The sequence below is a fragment of the Thalassophryne amazonica genome, chromosome 7 (assembly GCF_902500255.1).
Source record: "Thalassophryne amazonica chromosome 7, fThaAma1.1, whole genome shotgun sequence".
NCBI classification, from domain to species: Eukaryota; Metazoa; Chordata; class Actinopteri; order Batrachoidiformes; family Batrachoididae; genus Thalassophryne; species Thalassophryne amazonica.
Genome location: NC_047109.1, coordinates 95,021,327 through 95,041,428, shown reverse-complemented (window position 1 = coordinate 95,041,428; position 20,102 = coordinate 95,021,327). Strand labels below are relative to the sequence as shown.

The following is a 20,102-nucleotide window of genomic DNA, read 5'->3' as shown; positions in this document are numbered from 1 at the left end:
CAAACCAGTCTAAATCTGTGATAGTGAGCACTTCTCCTTTGCTGAGATAATCCATCCCACCTCACAGGTGTGCCATACCAAGATGCTGATTAGACACCATGATTAGTGCACAGGTGTGCCTTAGACTGTCCACAATAAAAGGCCACTCTGAAAGGTGCAGTTTTGTTTTATTGGGGGGGATACCAGTCAGTATCTGGTGTGACCACCATTTGCCTCATGCAGTGCAACACATCTCCTTCGCATAGAGTTGAGTTCGCAGGTTGTCAATTGTGGCCTGTGGAATGTTGGTCTACTCCTCTTCAATGGCTGTGCGAAGTTGCTGGATATTGACAGGAACTGGTACACGCTGTCATATACGCCGGTCCAGAGCATCCCAAACATGCTCAATGGGTGACATGTCCGGTGAGTATGCCGGCCATGCAAGAACTGGGACATTTTCAGCTTCCAAGAATTGTGTACAGATCCTTGCAACATGGGGCCGTGCATTATCCTGCTGCAACATGAGGTGATGTTCTTGGATGTATGGCACAACAATGGGCCTCAGGATCTCGTCACGGTATCTCTGTGCATTCAAAATGCCATCAATAAAATGCACCTGTGTTCTTCATCCATAACAGATGCCTGCCCATACCATAACCCCTCCGCCACTATGGGCCACTCGATCCACAACACTGACATCAGAAAACCGCTCACCCACACGATGCCACACACGCTGTCTGCCATCTGCCCTGAACAGTGTGAACCGGGATTCATCCATGAAGAGAACACCTCTCCAACATGCCAAACGCCAGCGAATGTGAGCATTTGCCCAATCAAGTCGGTTACAACGATGAACTGGAGTCAGGTCGAGACCCCGATGAGGACGACGAGCATGCAGATGAGCTTCCCTGAGACGGTTTCTGACAGTTTGTGCAGAAATTCTTTGGTTATGCAAACCGATGGTTTCAGCAGCTTTCCGAGTGGCTGGTCTCAGACGATCTTGGAGGTGAACATGCTGGATGTGGAGGTCCTGGGCTGGTGTGGTTACACGTGGTCTGCGGTTGTGAGGCTGGTTGGATGTACTGCCAAATTCTCTGAAACGTCTTTGGAGACGGCTTATGGTAGAGAAATGAACACTCAATACACGAGCAACAGCTCTGGTTGACATTCCTGCTGTCAGCATGCCAATTGCACGCTCCCTCAAATCTTGCGACATCTGTGGCATTGTGCTGTGTGATAAAACTGCACCTTTCAGAGTGGCCTTTTATTGTGGGCAGTCTAAGGCACACCTGTGCACTAATTAGAATTAGAATAGAATTTATTTCAGCAACAACACAGCAGCATAAAGACAACATATCAAACAAATCAAAAAAACAAGACCAAATTAAACACTGTGTGCCTGAAAAGGGGGTGGGAAGAAGCAAAGCTTATAAATTACCCACCCCTCATACCCCATCCCAAAAGTCCAAGTCCAACATATAATTACACTTATGCTCAGACTCCTATATATACAAATAAGCAAATTAAATACATACATCCACAAATTTATACATCTTTTTTTTTTATTATGATTTTCTTTATATCCAGAAATTATTAATTTCTTATAATGTTTCTTAAAACAGACAAAAGAACTACATACTCTAATTTCCACAGGACATTTGTTCCAAATCTTCAACCCTTTAACTGAAACACAAAAATCCTTGACATTAGTACGTACGGGAGGCTTCTTAAAAACCATGCATCCTCGTAAACTGTATTCAGATTTCCTGATCTTGAACAGGCTCTGGACATAAAGTGGCAAGGCCTGGTTATTAGCTTTGTACAAAGTTTGTATGGTGATATAATCCACTAAATCTCTAAATTTCAGTAAATTTAAAATCATAAACACAGAATGCGTTGGCTCAAGATAAGGTTTATTACAGATGATTCTGATAGCATGTTTTTGTAAAAGAAATACATGATTGGTATTTGATTTGTAAGTATTACCCCAGAGTTCGATACAATATGTCATATATGGTACAATTAAAGAATAATATAATCTAAGTAGCCCATCCTGGGACAATATGTCCTTGACCCTGTACATGATAGCGATAGATTTTGACATTTTAAATTTTATATAATTTATATGAGGTTTCCAGCTGAGTTTATTGTCAATTATAACACCTAGAAATTTGTTCTCAGTTACTATCTGTATTTCCATATTGTTAATGGTTACACTTTTACATTTAGGCACAAATTTATTTCCAAAAATCATACATTTGGTTTTCCCAAGATGAAGTGACAATTTATTAGCATCAAACCAAGCCTTAAATTTATCCAGTTCGTTTACCACCGTGTCAAGAAGCTGTTCAAGATTATCACCACTGCAAAACACAGTTGTGTCATCTGCAAAAAGAACACACCTCAGTACCCGTGACACATAACATATATCATTTATATATAAAATAAATAACAAAGGACCTAAGACCGAACCCTGGGGCACCCCACACGTAATTTCCCGAAGTTCGGAATCAATGTTATTGTATTGAACATACTGATACCGACCATGTAAATAACTATTTATCCAGTCATATGCTAATCCTCTGATTCCATATTTCTGTAATTTAGTTAGCAATATTTCATGATTTACAGTGTCAAACGCTTTCTGTAAATCAAAAAAAATACCTACTGTATATTGCTTGTTATCGACTGCAGTCGCTATATTTTCCACGAAATCCATCAATGCATGTGAAGTAGTCCTAGATTTTCTAAATCCATATTGTTCTTCACAGAGTATCTCATACTTTAGTAAGTAATTATCCAGTCTTTTTACAAAACTTTTTTCTAGTATTTTAGAAAATTGGGGTAAAAGTGAAATAGGTCTATAATTTGAAAAAGTGTGTTTGTCACCAGTTTTAAACAAAGGTATTACTTTGGCTATCTTCATCTGTGAAGGGAATTTACCAAAACTTAATGATATATTACAAATATAAGTGAAAGGTTTTACTATACAATCAATGATTTTTTTCAACAAAGCCATATCCAAATTATTGAAGTCCTTTGATTTCTTACTTTTACAATTCTGCACCAGATCAATTATTTCTTTTTCATTTGTTCCACCAACAAACATTGACACAGATTTATTAAATGTTATCTTATTTTCAAAAGATTTAACGCTCAATGAATCAATATTACTGGCAAGAGTTTTACCTACATTGACAAAATATTCATTAAAATGGTCAGCAATAGTCTCATTATCTTCTATCACAGTATTATTGGAAAGAAAAAAAGAAGGATAATCTCTACCATTTTTGTTCTTTTTTATTACTTCATTTAAAATATTCCATGTATTTTTTATATTATTCTTATTTTTAACAAGTAAGTCACTATAATATCTTTTCTTACTAAATCTCATAATATGAATTAATTTATTCTTATATATTTTATATTTACTTTCAGCTTCCTTTGATCTCGATTTTATAAATTGTTTATACAGTAAGTTCTTCTTTTTACATGCCCTCTGAAGACCCTTGGTTATCCATGGTTTATTGCTGTATCGGTTAGTATATATCTTGTTAACAAGAGGACAGTGTTTATCGTATAACTTAGAAATGATAGAAATAAAACCATCATAAGATTCATCAACATCATCAACATAAACATCATTCCAATTCTGGCATAATAAATCCACCCTTAAATTATCAACAGTTATTGGTGTGACATTTCTACTCAATCTATTACAATCCTTTTGAAACACTCGATCATGTGATGCAAAAACAGTAAATACTGGCAGGTGATCACTAATATCATTTACCAGCAATCCCGCACTGAGATTACCAGATATGACATTAGTTAAAATATTGTCAATAAGGGTTGTTGAATTCACAGTTATTCTACTTGGATGAATGATGGTCGGAAATACTCCCAAACAATATAAAGAATTTATAAATGAAGTGGTTTGTGGATGATTGTGAGGATTTAGAAAATCGATATTAAAATCACCACAGATAAATAAATGTAAATTCTTATTTATTTTGTTGTACATTCCCATAATTACTTGTTCAAAAGTATCAATATTTGCTCCGGGAGCTCTCATCTAATCATGGTGTCTAATCAGCATCTTGGTATGGCACACCTGTGAGGTGGGATGGATTATCTCAGCAAAGGAGAAGTGCTCACTATCACAGATTTAGACTGGTTTGTGAACAATATTTGAGGGAAATGGTGATATTGTGTATGTGGAAAAAGTTTTAGATCTTTGAGTTCATCTCATACAAAATGGGAGCAAAACCAAAAGTGTTGCGTTTATATTTTTGTTGAGTGTATGTTTGCCATTACTTTGTTGTGCTTACATTTGACATTATTAGAATTCTTTTTTGTTGTTTTTTACAAAACCTCTGTTGATCAGCACATGATGCAATTGGGTTCTGTCATAGCTTGGAGTGTCACTGGGTACAAAAATGTCAAACTTGTCACCAAGGCCTTTATAAACTATTCCCATTATACAAAATTGATGCATTTGAATGAATGAATGAATGAATGAATGAATTCATTGATTTATTTATTTATTCAGCACACACAGACTGAAAATAAAGTAAACTTACAAAGAAAACAATCCAACAACACACCCATGTGCCCAAAGGGTGTAGGCAGAAACAAAAGCTTATGTAATGTATACATATGTATAATATGTATATGTCGCGGACATGAATGAGCGAAGATAGTCAGTATCTCATCATGTCATTTAGGTCCTTCAGACTGTATTTTGAGTAAATACTTCAGCAGAGCATTAGCATGGCAAAAACCTTTCCGCTTCTCCCCCCCCCCGTCTTTTTAAGCATTTCTCTTTATTTGCTTTTCATATGCCCGGAAAAGCTCCTCGCCATCTAACCATGTCCTTTAGGTCCTTCAGACTTTTTTCGTAGAATGGCTCTTGAGAGCATGAGCATGACTAAAACCTTTCAGTCCCCCGCCTTTAAGCATTTTCCTTATTTTGCCTTTCAGCTTCTGGAGGGGCTCTGCCCCCCATACTCCCCACCTTTTTAAGTATTTTTCTTTTTTTGCTTTACAGCTGACCCCCCACCCCAACCCCAATTACAGCCCTCTTAACCCCCTGCCACTTTAAGCATTTTTTTTTAATGTAGATGTAAATTAATGTTCAACGTTTTCAGCTAGTTGACAGTAGGGCTGTACAATATCGCCAAATTATCATATCTCAATATTGTCATAAATTGTCATGTAAATGTCACATATATACATGCTGTCCATATTCTTGAGCCGCTTACGTGGGTAGGGAGAGTTCCCATGGGATAAAAAAAGCTTTTCAACCGACCATCCTTGGTTCTCAAGACCAGGTACCTAAGTGGCTCTACTCTTTTTTTTTTCTTTTTTTTTTAAGATATTTCGGTCTACCTTAGTAAACACGAGTAGAGTTCCACCTTAGATTTGGAATGTATAATAGAAGATAGACCTTACTGAATTGTCATATCAATATGATAAACGATATGACTATGATTTGACACAAAGTGCAGCAACAGTGAAAATTAAACATTCTTAAACAAAACAGTAATAATACCACACTCATTTTGCACTCATCATAAGGTTAGGTTACTGTCCCCTCTAAAAGTATTGGAACACTTGGAATTTCACACATTTTAATTTATTTATGCCATTTGAAATACAAGAAATACAAAAATAAATAAATAAAATAAAATAAAGAATAAAAATTTCTAAAATTATCTTCCTCAAACTCAAACTGAAAGCAAATCTGTAAAACTTGATAAAACCTGTAAATAATAATCACTTTTATTGCCAGTTTTCTTTAGACAAGTCAGGGGATGAAACCGAACATTTCCAAGTCACTGAATATGTCTTGGACTTTATTTACAACAATTATGAAGAAATACTAAAGTTTTGTTCACCAAAACATCAAATCTAGGCTTTCATCTCAAATGTACTTTCTGTCAAATTGTAGCTGAACTTTCAGGTCTTCTTTTTAAGAAAACCCTCGTCTACACCACTTCATCAGGAAGCTGGATTTTATATTTTTAATTCATTTAAATCAAGTTGTAGAGATTTGCTTTTAGTTTGAGTTAAGGAAGATAATTTTAGAAAAAAAAATGTATTTGAAATGGAATAAACAAATTAAAATGTGTGAAATACCAAGTGTTCCAATACTTTTGAGGGCAATTGAGAAACACTGAGGAGCAGCATCTTACATCTCATATATAGTGCAGCAAATAAGAGAATATTTAGAGTGGAATCCTGCAAATGGTGATACAAACATCAAATTTGGCACAAATAATCCATAGACATTAACTCTTTAAAAAAAAAACTGATTGGCCACTTGAATTTTCAAGAGGCAGCCAGGTAGGGGTCAACTGAAGAATTACACAGGGGTCAAAATCAGGGGTGGCAACTTGTTCCAGAAAGGGCCAAGAGGGTGCAGATTTTCTTTGCAGCCACTGATTCCACCAGGTGATTTCACTGATTAACTGATTTCATCTGCTCAAAGTGATATTAATCATATAGAAAACCACACCACATTATTGGACTGATCATAAAGATTCCAAAAAAGGTATAGTTTGAACAATCTGTGACTGAATGTTATGGAGTTATGAGGTAAAGCAGCAAGACTGATGATAAAGGTCAGTTTCAGTTTGTACAGGGGTCAAAAGTTAAAGTTGCTCCATTAATTTTGCTCCAGCTGTATTTGTGCTGAATTTGATGCTTGTATCACCATTTGAAGGATTGTTTCAGTTATCTGCTGCACTAATAAGCCAACAATAATAAGCCACCCGAATTAAAGGAGAAATGCTGCTTTTAACAACCTGGACCTCATTTCTGGCATAAAATACAGTCGTTTACTGACCAATATAAGTTTGGTGTGATTAGAAGTCCATAGTTCAAACGACGTGTTCAATTCAAATTTTTGTGGTACACAGCACAAACTACTGGACAGGAGGAACCTAGCAGTCAATTTGACTCATTGATTTGAAAATGCAGGTCTTTAAACCAGACGTGTGGTGCCGTGACATGTCAATCATCTGTGTCCAATCAGTTTCAGGAGAATCCAGTGAAACTCCGGCCTCCGCTCTAGTTCCACCCATGCCAGGAAGTGTTTGACATTTGAACATTTCCTGTTTCACTGTGACTGATAAATTGGCACTTCCTGTTTGAGTGTGAGCTTGACACTGAGTTCCTGCGAGATTCCATGGGATCTCGTCTGTCAATCCAGGAAGTGTTTGAAATTTGAACATTTCCTGTTTTACTGTGGATTTGAAAATTGGCACTTCCTGTTTATGACACCCTGTATATGTGTATATATGGTTACATGTATATAAAAATATACATATACCCATGATAACAAATACAAAATATAAATTCGTCACTGAACTAAAATGTCAAAACACAAACATGCAAACAGCAGTACACCCAAAAACAAAATGAAATCAATAAACCTAATTCGTCACACTATAACAAGTAATTAAATAATTATTTGGGGAGCCTTTTAAAGCCAACCAGTTACCGAGTGATTTTATGTTAACCAGGCACTTATTCCAAATATTAATACCTTCAACAGAAACACAATGACTTTTTACAGTAGTCTGAATCTTTGATCTTTGAAATAATAATGTTCCTCGCAAATTATAACTGGACTCCCTCATTTTGAACAGGTGTCCTGGACATGTTGTGGTAAAAGTTTATTTTTTGCGTTAAAAATAATTTGCATTATGCTACAATCAATGTAAATCCCTTCGGCTGCTCCCTTGTTTTTTGTACTTGGGGTCGCCACAGCAAATCCAAGGTGGATCTGCATGTTGAACTGGCACAAGTTTTACACCAGATGCCCTTCCTGACGCAACTCCACAGCTACAATCAGATCCCAAATTTTTAAAATGTGTAAAAAGACAAACAATGGATTTGTTGGCTCATGATATGGTTTATTACTAATAATTCTTAGAACTTTCTTTTGTAGCAAAAATACTGGATTTGTATTAGTTTTGTAGGTGGTTCCCCAAACTCCAATACAATAGGTTGTGTACGGAGAAGTAATGAATGATATAAGGTAACTAATGAGTGTTGGGAGAGGAAGTCTTGTGCTTTATACAAAATGGCAATGGCTTTTGACACTTTTGATTTCTGCATTTATTTTAGAAACTATTTGATACTTCTTTACATTCTTACCTAACGGGTGCTCCTCTCCCTTGTGCCGGACGCAGTAGCACAGTAATGGTGCTCTCTGTCTCGCTCAGGGGAGACGGCATATCGCCATAGTCAAATGTGGGTGCTGTGAGGACACAAATACACAGTTTTCTTTGCACATTAAAGTGTAATTTAGGCTCCTTAAATCACAGCAAAGACAGTTGCACCATCTTTGTGTTTCTACACAAACATGTTCAGCCCCTCAGATTCTTGGGAAACAGATGGACCATTTAATTTGTGCAAAAACACATCATTTTCTCTGCATAAATGGCTAACATTATGATTATACACAACATCCACATCCTCATATTTCCCTTCTAAGATACGAGTCCAATTACGAATCATGGGAGTGAGGATAAACTGAATAGAAAAGAATTTGTCCAATGCTGTGCTCCTCCCCTGGGGATACCGTGGTGCATTTCTCTTCAATATCAGTCGTCAATTAGCGAGGGGAAGCGGTGCAAGCTATTCATGAGGAAACAACGATTATCATATTAAAAAGCAGTTCTGTCATTGTGCAGCGGAAAGCGCTAACATCAATTAAGGTGAGGCATTAAGGGATAACTGAGTCTGCATTTGTTGACGCCGAGCGTCTATTGCAGTTTGTACGACTAAAAGGGGGTTTGATGTTTGCTGCCTGATACAGTCAGTTTGAAGGATCATTGTTCATCAAGCACAACAGTGGGCAATGTGTGAACGAGAGAATGTGTGAAGTGGGATCGGTTTCAAGATGCTGACAGCGGTAGCTGTTGAAGGTGTTCAGTGTTTGCTAGCTGTCAGCGCGTATTTGAGAGACACTCTGTGTAAGTGAACGTTCTGCACCGTGGGCCAGTGCACGAGGTTGAAGATGATTAGCAAAGACTTTTGGACTATCTGCGGTGTGGCTTCGTGCCAGCTGTGTGTCTGAAACAAAGCCAGTAAGCAGCGGACGTGCAGTAAATCTATAATTAAGCAAACCGGCCTTTCTCGGAAAAGAGATGGAGACAGAGCGAGTAAACGCGTGAGCGCGTAGAGGTAGTACAAAGGCTACGCTGCCAGTTCCTAAGAGATGTAATCCCATCCCTTAACAAGCCCAAATGCATCATTAAAAAGAAAATAGAAACACCACGGTGAGGTTTCTATCAGCAGTAATAAGCTCTGAGACTCTCAGAAGTGACATCCTGGTGCCCACAATGCACTGCATTTTTCTTTTCATGCTACATGCAGCAGTGTCCCCACTGCAGGATTTCTCTGCTTCTTATGAGTTAATTTATGTTTTGAGGAGCGCAAGTTGACAGCGTGTCGCTCGTTTGGAGAGGCGAGAGAAAACAGCGCTTACACTCTGGGAACGGCAGCTCTACCTCTGAGGTCAAAAAAGAAGAGAAAACCTGGATCCTAATTATAGCACGCAGCAGGCGAACACTGCTGTTGTACTCGCATCCTTCACGAGTGAACGGCAGCGAAGTCGCAGGAAGCGGCTGTGCTTGCTCCTTTTTCGACTTTGCACATGCTATGCTCTACCTGAGATGTTGGTTGTGATTTCGGTGAGGGCCGTCTGGCCAAAGCCCTTGGCTGTACGGGCGCGGACGGAGATTAGGTAGGTAGTTCCAGGGTGGAGGTTGGAGAACATGTGGTAGGTCTCGTTTTTCAGCTTGGACACTGTTCTTCTGGGTCCTGGGACATTGATGCTTGGATCAGATGACTCAATACTCTGGTAGCTGATCTGTTTAGGGATGACAAGTCAAACAAAACAGTGTTAAGTTCTTTAAATAAAGGTATGAAGAATAATAACTGAGCACAATACTCCAAATGGCCTTGACACCAGCATAATATCTAATGTTTGGCAAATATGATTCTTTTCACACAAAATTAATTTCGCTTTCCAAAACAACTGTGCAAATTGCTGGTGTGGGTTTGCGGTTAACGAGACTATACTTGATTAGTGTTGGCACTGTTTAATTGTCACACATCCAAACAGGGGTTTTTCAGAAAGTATTGTGATTTGCAAATGGTTTTCTATCTAATGCATTATGAAAGCTATGGACAGAAGAATAGAAGAACAGAAGAGTGAATTTGTTTGGTTTGGTTTTTTTTGCTCAAGTGCTTAAATCAGTCCTGCTAAGTGAGCATGACTTAGCTCTTAAAAAACACTCAAACGTAGCTGTTTAAGAGCATCATTAAAAGTGAAATCCAAGTTTTTAGGAGGTGATATCCCTTTGTGTAAACAACTCATTTGAGGCAAAGATCGAAATTAGATGACCTTGTTGTAATTAGTCACGGGTTGGCATACTACAACCTACTGGGCAAAAATCCACTCAGTCCTCTTTGAGTGGGCTCACGTGCATGTATTATACCACACACACTGAACATTCCACTCAAGGAAAGAGCTTTGCTGATTAATATAAGAGCAGCTTCATTTATGCCCGTGACTACTTACTGTGATGAGAGAATTATAAGCCACCCAAAGACCAAATACAGAGCGATCTCTTTGTTTGGTGCATGGCAGCGCACCAGGGCAGCGTGACCGTCGCTGGACTCAGGCAAGCTTAATCTGAGCATAATGAAAAGGATTTCTCCATTGAGGGCCATCGACACACAACAGAGTCTGAATCCTACTCGGCGTCCACTTTGTATGTCAAACCACAAATCCATTTGAGAATATCCTTCAGGCGACATTGCTTTGCGAGGCAAAGGGAAGAAGGCGTGAGGATAAGGTAGTGAGACCTAAACACTGTCCGTGCACGACCTCATAGAGGGCGTGCAGCAAACCTACAAAGTCATTATCCAGACAAATGAAAAGCCTGCAGCTCAAAACACACATGGTTTATCAGTGTATGACAGAGCACAAATGATCGCATGCACCAGGCAAATAAATCGCTCCTGCTATTTTAAATCATGTAGGAACAACACTCCGTGTGCAAACATGAAATTAAAAACATAATGGCGAGGTAATTAAATGCATCTGTGCTGTGCCAGTCTCAGTAGGAGGTAAATAAAATGGCTTAGCCAACAGTGACAAACGTATTTTCACATTGCGGACTAATACACAGAATGGGAGCATTTTGGTCTGTCAATTATTCAGCAGACCTGCAGGACCTGAGGGGGGGGATGAAGCTAAAACGTGCCCACATCACAGAATTACTGAACAAACTAATGCTCGCAGGCCAACACTGGTTTGTGTGGCTTGGCTGCGGGTTTTAAACGTTATGGCCGTCTTAACTCCTCCCAAAACAACTGTGCAAATTGCTGGTGTGGGTTTGTGGTATTTATGACTATACTTGATTAGTGTTGGCACTGTTCAATTGTCACACATCCAAATGGGGGTTTTCAGAAAGTATTGTGATTTTCATATGATTTTCTAACTAATGCATTATGAAGGCTATGGACAGAAGAATAGAAGAACAGAAGCATGAATGTTTTTGCTATAGTGCTTAAATCAGTCCTACAAAGTCAGCAAGACGTCCCGTAGCTCTTAAAAAACACTCAAAAGTAGCTGTTTAAGAGCATTGTTTAAAAGTGAAATCCAAGTTTTTAGGAGGTGATATCCCTTTGTGTAAACAGCTCATTTGAGACAAAGATCGAATTAGATTAGATTAGATGACCTTGTTGTAATTAGTCATGGTCAGTGGTGGGCACAGTTCAGCTAATCCGATAGCAGATAATTATCTAAGATAATGTTTTTGCTATCAGATTAGCTTTTCAGATAAGTTTTAAAACCATCATCTGACCAAATATCTTCCAATAAATTTAGTTCTGATAACATTTTCTTTGCTGGTAAAGTTTAATGGTCAAAAATGTTTGTAAACCCTAAATCATTTTAGTCCATTTGTTTTGTGTTTGTAGCCACTGAGCAGACTGGCTGCCCGTCGCTTGCTGATGACGTCATTATTAAGCGTAAAATGTGATTGACCGGCCAACGCAGGGAGCATTGTGGGTAGTGTAGTTCAGGTTCACTTTGGACAATCTGTGTTGTGCACATACAAACTACAAAATTTAGGTACAAAAACAGCTTAACTCATACACCCATGACATATATCACCAAGGCCGCATCTGCACTCCGTGAGAAAATGCCAACATTATTGGAAATGGGAGAAAGAGATGTTCAGAACATTGGTTCCGATCCCTCTGCACTTCAGACAAAGAGCATGGCAAACACCAGCTCCTTTCCATTTAAAGCAACAGAGAAATGAGCGAAATAATTTTTTACAGAACTAAAAAAAAAAAAAAAAAAGGTTTTAATGGCTGTTTTAATGCACTTACACAACAAATAATACAGTATATTAATTTAGTTGAAAGGGTAATGTGATCCCTTTAATAAATTCAGCAAACAGTCCTCAGCAGCTCACCTCATACTGAGTAATAAGACCATTGGGTTCAACAGGCTCTTCCCACTTTAAAAAGATCATGTCATCCAGCGGTGTGAAGGTGAGCGACTCCGGTGCTATGCCTCCAGGAACTGTAAGAATTTGTCAGAGCAAACATTTGTCAGGAAATAGAAGCACTAATCCCGCTGTGAGCCTCTTCTGTCAATATCAGAGTGAATGTCACAGTGGGTCAGAACAATGTACCACTGAGACCACCAGCACGCAGAGAACATCAGATAAGGACACAGTTGATTTATGAACTGCATCAATTATGTAACCATAAAAAATAAGGACTTTATTATGGTTTCACATCAATCCTCAGAGCAACTATGATGTACAGTTTAAAATGTCAAATGCTTGCTTGTAAACCTCTCTTTGAATCAGCAGGACTGTGAACTTTGGAACATTTATCTATAACCTCATTCCTCTTCATTTCTCTATACCTGTAACTTTTGGATAGTAATTAAAGCTTTGTGTCCAAAACCTAAATCCGAACCATGGATAAATCACTTTTCTTTTAATAGAGGACTGAGAGACTACTGGACCAATATTCAGGCTCTTAGAAACTGCAGACTTACCTCAGGTGTCGTGTCTACTTAATTTCAAACATGCAGTGGAACGTCCACTAATTACGAAAAGGAAGGTGGATGCCTCATTTTTTTTCTCCCTAATTTTAGGGAGGCTCTTTTAGGCTCTTTTTATCACGGTGAGTGATCTTCCAAGAATTGGACAGGAAATGGACTTCAAAGTTTAGATGTTGTATTGTAAAGAGTTGTTAGACTGATACAGGAAATCATCTCAGCGCTGGGATCTTTTCACCAGGTCGCATGCAAACACCTGGAACAAAGAACCCAGATTTCCACTCTACGCTACCTTTTGTTCCTTCAGCCTAAGCCACGCCCATATGGACGGTCCTTAACCTGGCTTGAATCAGTGTCTATGTGAGATGGTTGCAAAGCGAGGTGAAAATAGGTGGGCGTCTGTTCACGTTGCATTCAAGGTTCTTATGTAAAAATCATATAGTGTGTGTTTATGTCTGTAATGTAGTGTCACGCTATAAAACAGAGTGCTCCAACATGCTGATTGGTTTCATCAATTTAAATATCTATAAAAAGATCAGATAGTTTTACCAAATACAAGGACATTTTTTGCGTCAGCCATTTTGAAAAGCACTTAGGTTAAGATCAGATAGTTACAAGGACATTTTGGATGTGTGTCAGCCATTTTGTGTTATGCATCATGGAACACTCTTACAGGACCTATTTCAAAAAGTTACCTTTTATTTAAAGACAGGATCTTTGCAACTACAATCCTTTTAGATGCTGAAAGCATTCTGGAGGTATTCCAGGTATTTTTGGGGGATTCTGCTTTTCTTGTACATTTAGCACAGTACACTATTCTCATTTCCGGCTTAGACCATTTCGTGGGCACCACATGTGCCTTTTGAGTAGTTTAGATCCTATTTATCTCAGAGAACCTTCTCAGTCCACCTCTCTGACTCTGTGCATCATCTGCCTGTCTCTCATGTGGAGTCCCCCAAGGTTCGATTCTTAGCCCAATCCTCTTCTCCCTGTAGCTCCTCCCTTTGCGTTTGACTTTTTAAAAACACAGCCTATCTCACCATTTTTATGCAGACACCTCCCAAATTTACCTTCCCATAATAAGAAATTATGTCAACTCCCTTACACCACTATTGGAGTGTCTTAAAGATATCAAAGCATGGATAGCCGTAAACTTTTTAAATTTGAATGGAAGTAAAACAGAGGTCATGCTCTTCAGACCGATTGGTGTCTGTGCTCTTCCTCTCTATGTTGGACCTGGACCCTCTGCAGCCATACATAAAGCCCAGTTATCCTTGTCTCCCCACACTGGCTTTTTGAATATATTTGAAGATATTGTTATTGTTTGTTTTTAAGTCCCCTAATGGGTTAGCGCTGACCTACATAGCTAACCTATTGAAGCCTTGTGTGCCATCAAAGTTGCTAAAGTCTATGGATCAGCCGATCTATGTCATCCCGACTAAAAACTAGAGCCGACCACACTTTCTCTGTTATAGCTCTCAGAATTTGGAATGAGCTCACTCTCTATATATATTAGGTTGGCACCCACATTGCCTGTTTTAAAATCTCAATTGAAAATGCAGTTTTGTTGCTTGGCTTTTAACTTAGAGTGACAGTGGTGCCTTTTTGTGCAATATCTCTCTTTCTTCATCTTTTGTTTGTTTTATTGCTTTGTTTATCTGCTGTACAGCACTTTGTTAAACACTACAGTTTTTTTTAAAGTGCTCCATAAATAAAGCTGGACTGGGCTGGATAACCTTAACAGCTTTTTGGTCACTTTGGCTGCAGTCCCTATAGTTTGTGTGAGTGTCAACAATAAGAGAACTGTGTGTTTTTCCCCTTGTGAGATTCAGACCAGAGGTACAAATACACAGACTCAACACACACTTCTTCTCTGAGACTCTGACCTACATCTCACTATTCTGTATTTGTTTGTGTTATCCTTCAATTATACTATATTTGGCTGTCTCATTTGAAACTGTTCAAAGTCATTGCTTGTATTGTTAATCTTGTTTTGTGCTTTCTATCTTCATAGAATGGTCATAGCAGATGGCCACTCCTCCAAAGCTGGCCTGCTTGGGGTTTCTTTGTCTTAAAAGGATGTGTTTCCTTGTCACTGTTGCAACTGTAGTTGTTCATGGAGCAGGTAAGGTGGTGACCTCAACCAGGTTTCCCGAGCAGCACCTCGAGATGGCTTTTGTATGTCCAGGTGGGAGCTTTGCAATCTGCTACTTAACAAAGATTAACACACATCAGCAAAGGTCCATTAAACCTGTGCCAGTTTTGAGCATGTTCAAAATTTTCAGGCATTTGGCCAGACTTATGGCCGTGTTGGCCACCTCGTGGCCGTCTCAAGGTGGCCTGGTACAGGCTTGGTGCAAATTTGCGACAAATTTTCACAGAAAGACTTACTCCACGATAAAGAGTTTGCCTGGAGTTACATTGAGTTGTGCCGGACCTGTGCCAGATCTGCCTCAGTTCCCAACAGTCTGGGGCAGGTCGGGTGGGGCAACCTGAGGTGTACCGGCTATGAGGATTTGGCACTAAATGCTGCCAGTTCAGAGCTGCTTGGGGAATTCAGCAGAGGTGTGCAAAGTTGTAACTTGACCAGTTACCGTGTAAAATGGCGCAGAACTCTACCATGTCTGACATCTGATTTACTCTTTATGTGTATCACTTTAAGATGACATCCATCCTGTTATTTTGAATTAAAAAGAGGATGGAGCAGCTTCGTAAGATTTTTCTGAAGTCATATTTGGGATGAACTGAATGAATTTCTCACATTTGTGATCTTTCTCTGTGTTTCGCCCTATATGTCATTTTGGGAAATCTTGTTTATTTTGACTTTTTTCACACAAGAATTGATTTCTCATTCAGCCAGCAGGCAAACAATCTGCTGTGATAGAAAGGAATAATAGAAGAAAAGAAATACAGTAAGTACAAAATCCGATCTGAGAGTTGCTAGAGTCTCATATGTTTTCTTTATTTTATTTTTTTGAGAGAATGAAAAGGATAGATTGCAGCACTGGCACAGCCTTAAATGTTCACCTTTTCTGTTTGAATCTGTCAGAGGAAGGCTGAAGAACTGGCAAAGCTTTACAACACTTAGATCTGTCAATGCTTTTAAAATTTTAACTGAAGCATCTAAAAAAACTGGTTCAAATATTGGATTGTTGCACTCCACACACAAGTGGAAAGCAATCATCAAAAACTAGTCTTCTCTATAATAATAAATACAACAAGATCCACTAGTTCACAACTTGTTCTCCTCCGCTACCAGATGGTAGTTATGCAGCATTTTAGCTTGCTAATATTAGCAAGCTAAAATGACAGCTATTATTTTAGCATCACTCCTTCTATCTTAAGTCCTTTTCACATCGAGTGTTGTTTGGGCTTCATTCAAAAAACATATTATTTTGAATTGCATGCACGGTGCTTTTCAGCCAATAGAAACAAGGCATCCAGCCTCACACAAGAGACAAACTGGATGCTGGTACACACTGCACTGCAGTTTGTTTTGAACCATTTTGTGAAAACAGACCGCCCTCTAGTGGACTCTGGAAAAACAGCAAATCTTTCACAAGGCCTCATTTGGCCAAAAAGTCCACCCATTAATATCCACCCATGAATCTATGCAGACCCCATTTATTTAGTTGTATTTCAAAGTAAAAACACTGCCTCATATTGGGATCACAAGGGTGTTTTGGTCCATTTTAGGAACCATAACCATTCAATACAGCTATCAAAAATAATTAATGTAATCACAATTACAGACATTTTAAGATTTGACATTAATACAGTGCATCCGGAAAGCATTCATAGCGCTTCACTTTACACATTTTATGTTACAGCCTCATTCCAAAATTGAGTAAATTAATTTTTCCATCAGAATTCTACTCACAACACCTCATAATAACAAAATGATTTTTTTTTCTCAAATTTATGAAAAAAAAAACTATTATCACATGTACATATTCACACCCTTTGCTCTCAATACTTTGTTGACGCAGCTTTGGCAGCAACTACAGCCTCAAGTCTTCAGGTTGGATGGGGAGCATCGTTGCACAGCCATTTTCAGATATCTCCAGAGATGTTCAATTGGATTCAGGTCTGGGCTCTGGCTGGACCACTCAAGGACATTCACAGAGTTGTCCTGAAGCCACACCTTTGATATCTTGGGTGTGTGCTTAGAGTCATTGTCCTGCTGAAGGACAATGCTCCAGTCTGAGGTCAAGAGTGCTCTAGAGCAGGGTTTCATCCAGAATGTCTCTCTACATTGCTGCATTCATCTTTTCCTCAACTCTGACTAATTTCCCAGTTCCTGCTGCCAAAAAACATCCCTATAGCATGATGCTGCCACCACCATGCTTCACTGTAGGGATGGTGCCTGGTTTCTTCCAAACATGACCACTGGCATTCACACCAAAGAGTTGAACAAGAGAATTTTGTTTCTGATGGTTTGAGAGTCCTCTGAGGTGCCTTTTGGCAAACTCCAGGCAGGCTGCCATGTGACTTTTACTAAGGAGTGGCTTCTGTCTGGCCCCTCTACATACAGGCCTGATTGGTGGATTGCTGCAGAGATGGTTGTCCTTTTGGAAGGTTCTCTTCTCTCCACAGAGGAATGTTGGAGTTCTGACAGAGTGACCATTGGGTTCTTAGTCACCTCCCTGACTAAGGTCATTCTCCCCCGATCGCTCAGTTTAGACAGATGGCCAGCTCTAGGAAGAGTCCTAGTGGATCTGAACTTCCATTTACAGATGATGGAAGCCACTGTGCTCACTGGGACCTTCAAAGCAGCAGAAATGTTTCTGTTCCCTTCCCCAGATTTGTGCCTTGAGACAATGCTGTCTCGGAGGTCTACAGACAATTGCATTGACTTCATGCTTGGTTTGTGCTCTCACATGCACTGTGAGCTGTGGGACCTTATATGTAGACAGGTGTGTGTGTTTCCAAATCATGTCAATCAATCAATCAATCAATCAATTTTTTTATATAGCGCCAAATCACAACAAACAGTTGCCCCAAGGCGCTTTATATTGTAAGGCAAGGCCATACAATAATTATGTAAAACCCCAACGGTCAAAACGACCCCCTGTGAGCAAGCACTTGGCTACAGTGGGAAGGAAAAACTCCCTTTTAACAGGAAGAAACCTCCAGCAGAACCAGGCTCAGGGAGGGGCAGTCTTCTGCTGGGACTGGTTGGGGCTGAGGGAAAGAACCAGGAGAAAGACATGCTGTGGAGGGGAGCAGAGATCGATCACTAATGATTAAATGCAGAGTGGTGCATACAGAGCAAAAAGAGAAAGAAACAGTGCATCATGGGAACCCCCCAGCAGTCTACGTCTATAGCAGCATAACTAAGGGATGGTTCAGGGTCACCTGATCCAGCCCTAATTATAAGCTTTAGCAAAAAGGAAAGTTTTAAGCCTAATCTTAAAAGTAGAGAGGGTGTCTGTCTCCCTGATCTGAATTGGGAGCTGGTTCCACAGGAGAGGAGCCTGAAAGCTGAAGGCTCTGCCTCCCATTCTACTCTTACAAACCCTAGGAACTACAAGTAAGCCTGCGGTCTGAGAGCGAAGCGCTCTATTGGGGTGATATGGTACTACGAGGTCCCTAAGATAAGATGGGACCTGATTATTCAAAACCTTATAAGTAAGAAGAAGAATTTTAAATTCTATTCTAGAATTAACAGGAAGCCAATGAAGAGAGGCCAATATGGGTGAGATATGCTCTCTCCTTCTAGTCCCCGTCAGTACTCTAGCTGCAGCATTTTGAATTAACTGAAGGCTTTTTAGGGAACTTTTAGGACAACCTGATAATAATGAATTACAATAGTCCCGCCTAGAGGAAATAAATGCATGAATTAGTTTTTCAGCATCACTCTGAGACAAGACCTTTCTGATTTTAGAGATATTGCGTAAATGCAAAAAAGCAGTCCTACATATTTGTTTAATATGCGCTTTGAATGACATATCCTGATCAAAAATGACTCCAAGATTTCTCACAGTATTACTAGAGGTCAGGGTAATGCCATCCAGAGTAAGGATCTGGTTAGACACCATGTTTCTACGATTTGTGGGGCCAAGTACAATAACTTCAGTTTTATCTGAGTTTAAAAGCAGGAAATTAGAGGTCATCCATGTCTTTATGTCTGTAAGACAATCCTGCAGTTTAGCTAATTGGTGTGTGTCCTCTGGCTTCATGGATAGATAAAGCTGGGTATCATCTGCGTAACAATGAAAATTTAAGCAATACCGTCTAATAATACTGCCTAAGGGAAGCATGTATAAAGTGAACAAAATTGGTCCTAGCACAGAACCTTGTGGAACTCCATAATTAACTTTAGTCTGTGAAGAAGATTCCCCATTTACATGAACAAATTGTAATCTATTAGACAAATATGATTCAAACCACCGCAGCGCAGTGCCTTTAATACCTATGGCATGCTCTAATCTCTGTAATAACATTTTATGGTCAACAGTATCAAAAGCAGCACTGAGGTCTAACAGAACAAGCACAGAGATGAGTCCACTGTCCGAGGCCATAAGAAGATCATTTGTAACCTTCACTAATGCTGTTTCTGTACTATGATGAATTCTAAAACCTGACTGAAAACTCTTCAAATAGACCATTCCTCTGCAGATGATCAGTTAGCTGTTTTACAACTACCCTTTCAAGAATTTTTGAGAGAAAAGGAAGGTTGGAGATTGGCCTATAATTAGCTAAGATAGCTGGGTCAAGTGATGGCTTTTTAAGTAATGGTTTAATTACTGCCACCTTAAAAGCCTGTGGTACATAGCCAACTAACAAAGATAGATTGATCATATTTAAGATCGAAGCATTAAATAATGGTAGGGCTTCCTTGAGCAGCCTGGTAGGAATGGGGTCTAATAAACATGTTGATGGTTTGGATGAAGTAACTAATGAAATAACTCAGACAGAACAATCGGAGAGAAAGAGTCTAACCAAATACCGGCATCACTGAAAGCAGCCAAAGATAACGATACGTCTTTGGGATGGTTATGAGTAATTTTTT

At 39.2% G+C, this 20,102-nt stretch overlaps 1 protein-coding gene across 2 annotated transcripts in view; it reads right to left on the bottom strand.

Annotated features, from left to right (window-relative positions):
* ptprub (protein tyrosine phosphatase receptor type Ub) overlaps window positions 1-20,102 on the bottom strand; it is a 700,336-nt gene that overhangs the window by 205,062 nt on the left and 475,172 nt on the right. For both annotated transcript variants that reach the window (XM_034175133.1, XM_034175134.1), the window contains exons 9-11: window positions 12,489-12,598; window positions 9,664-9,865; window positions 8,146-8,248 (exon numbers count right to left, since the gene is read on the bottom strand). In XM_034175133.1, coding sequence (XP_034031024.1) covers window positions 8,146-8,248; window positions 9,664-9,865; window positions 12,489-12,598 — 415 coding nt within the window. The remainder of the gene's footprint in view (window positions 1-8,145; window positions 8,249-9,663; window positions 9,866-12,488; window positions 12,599-20,102) is intronic.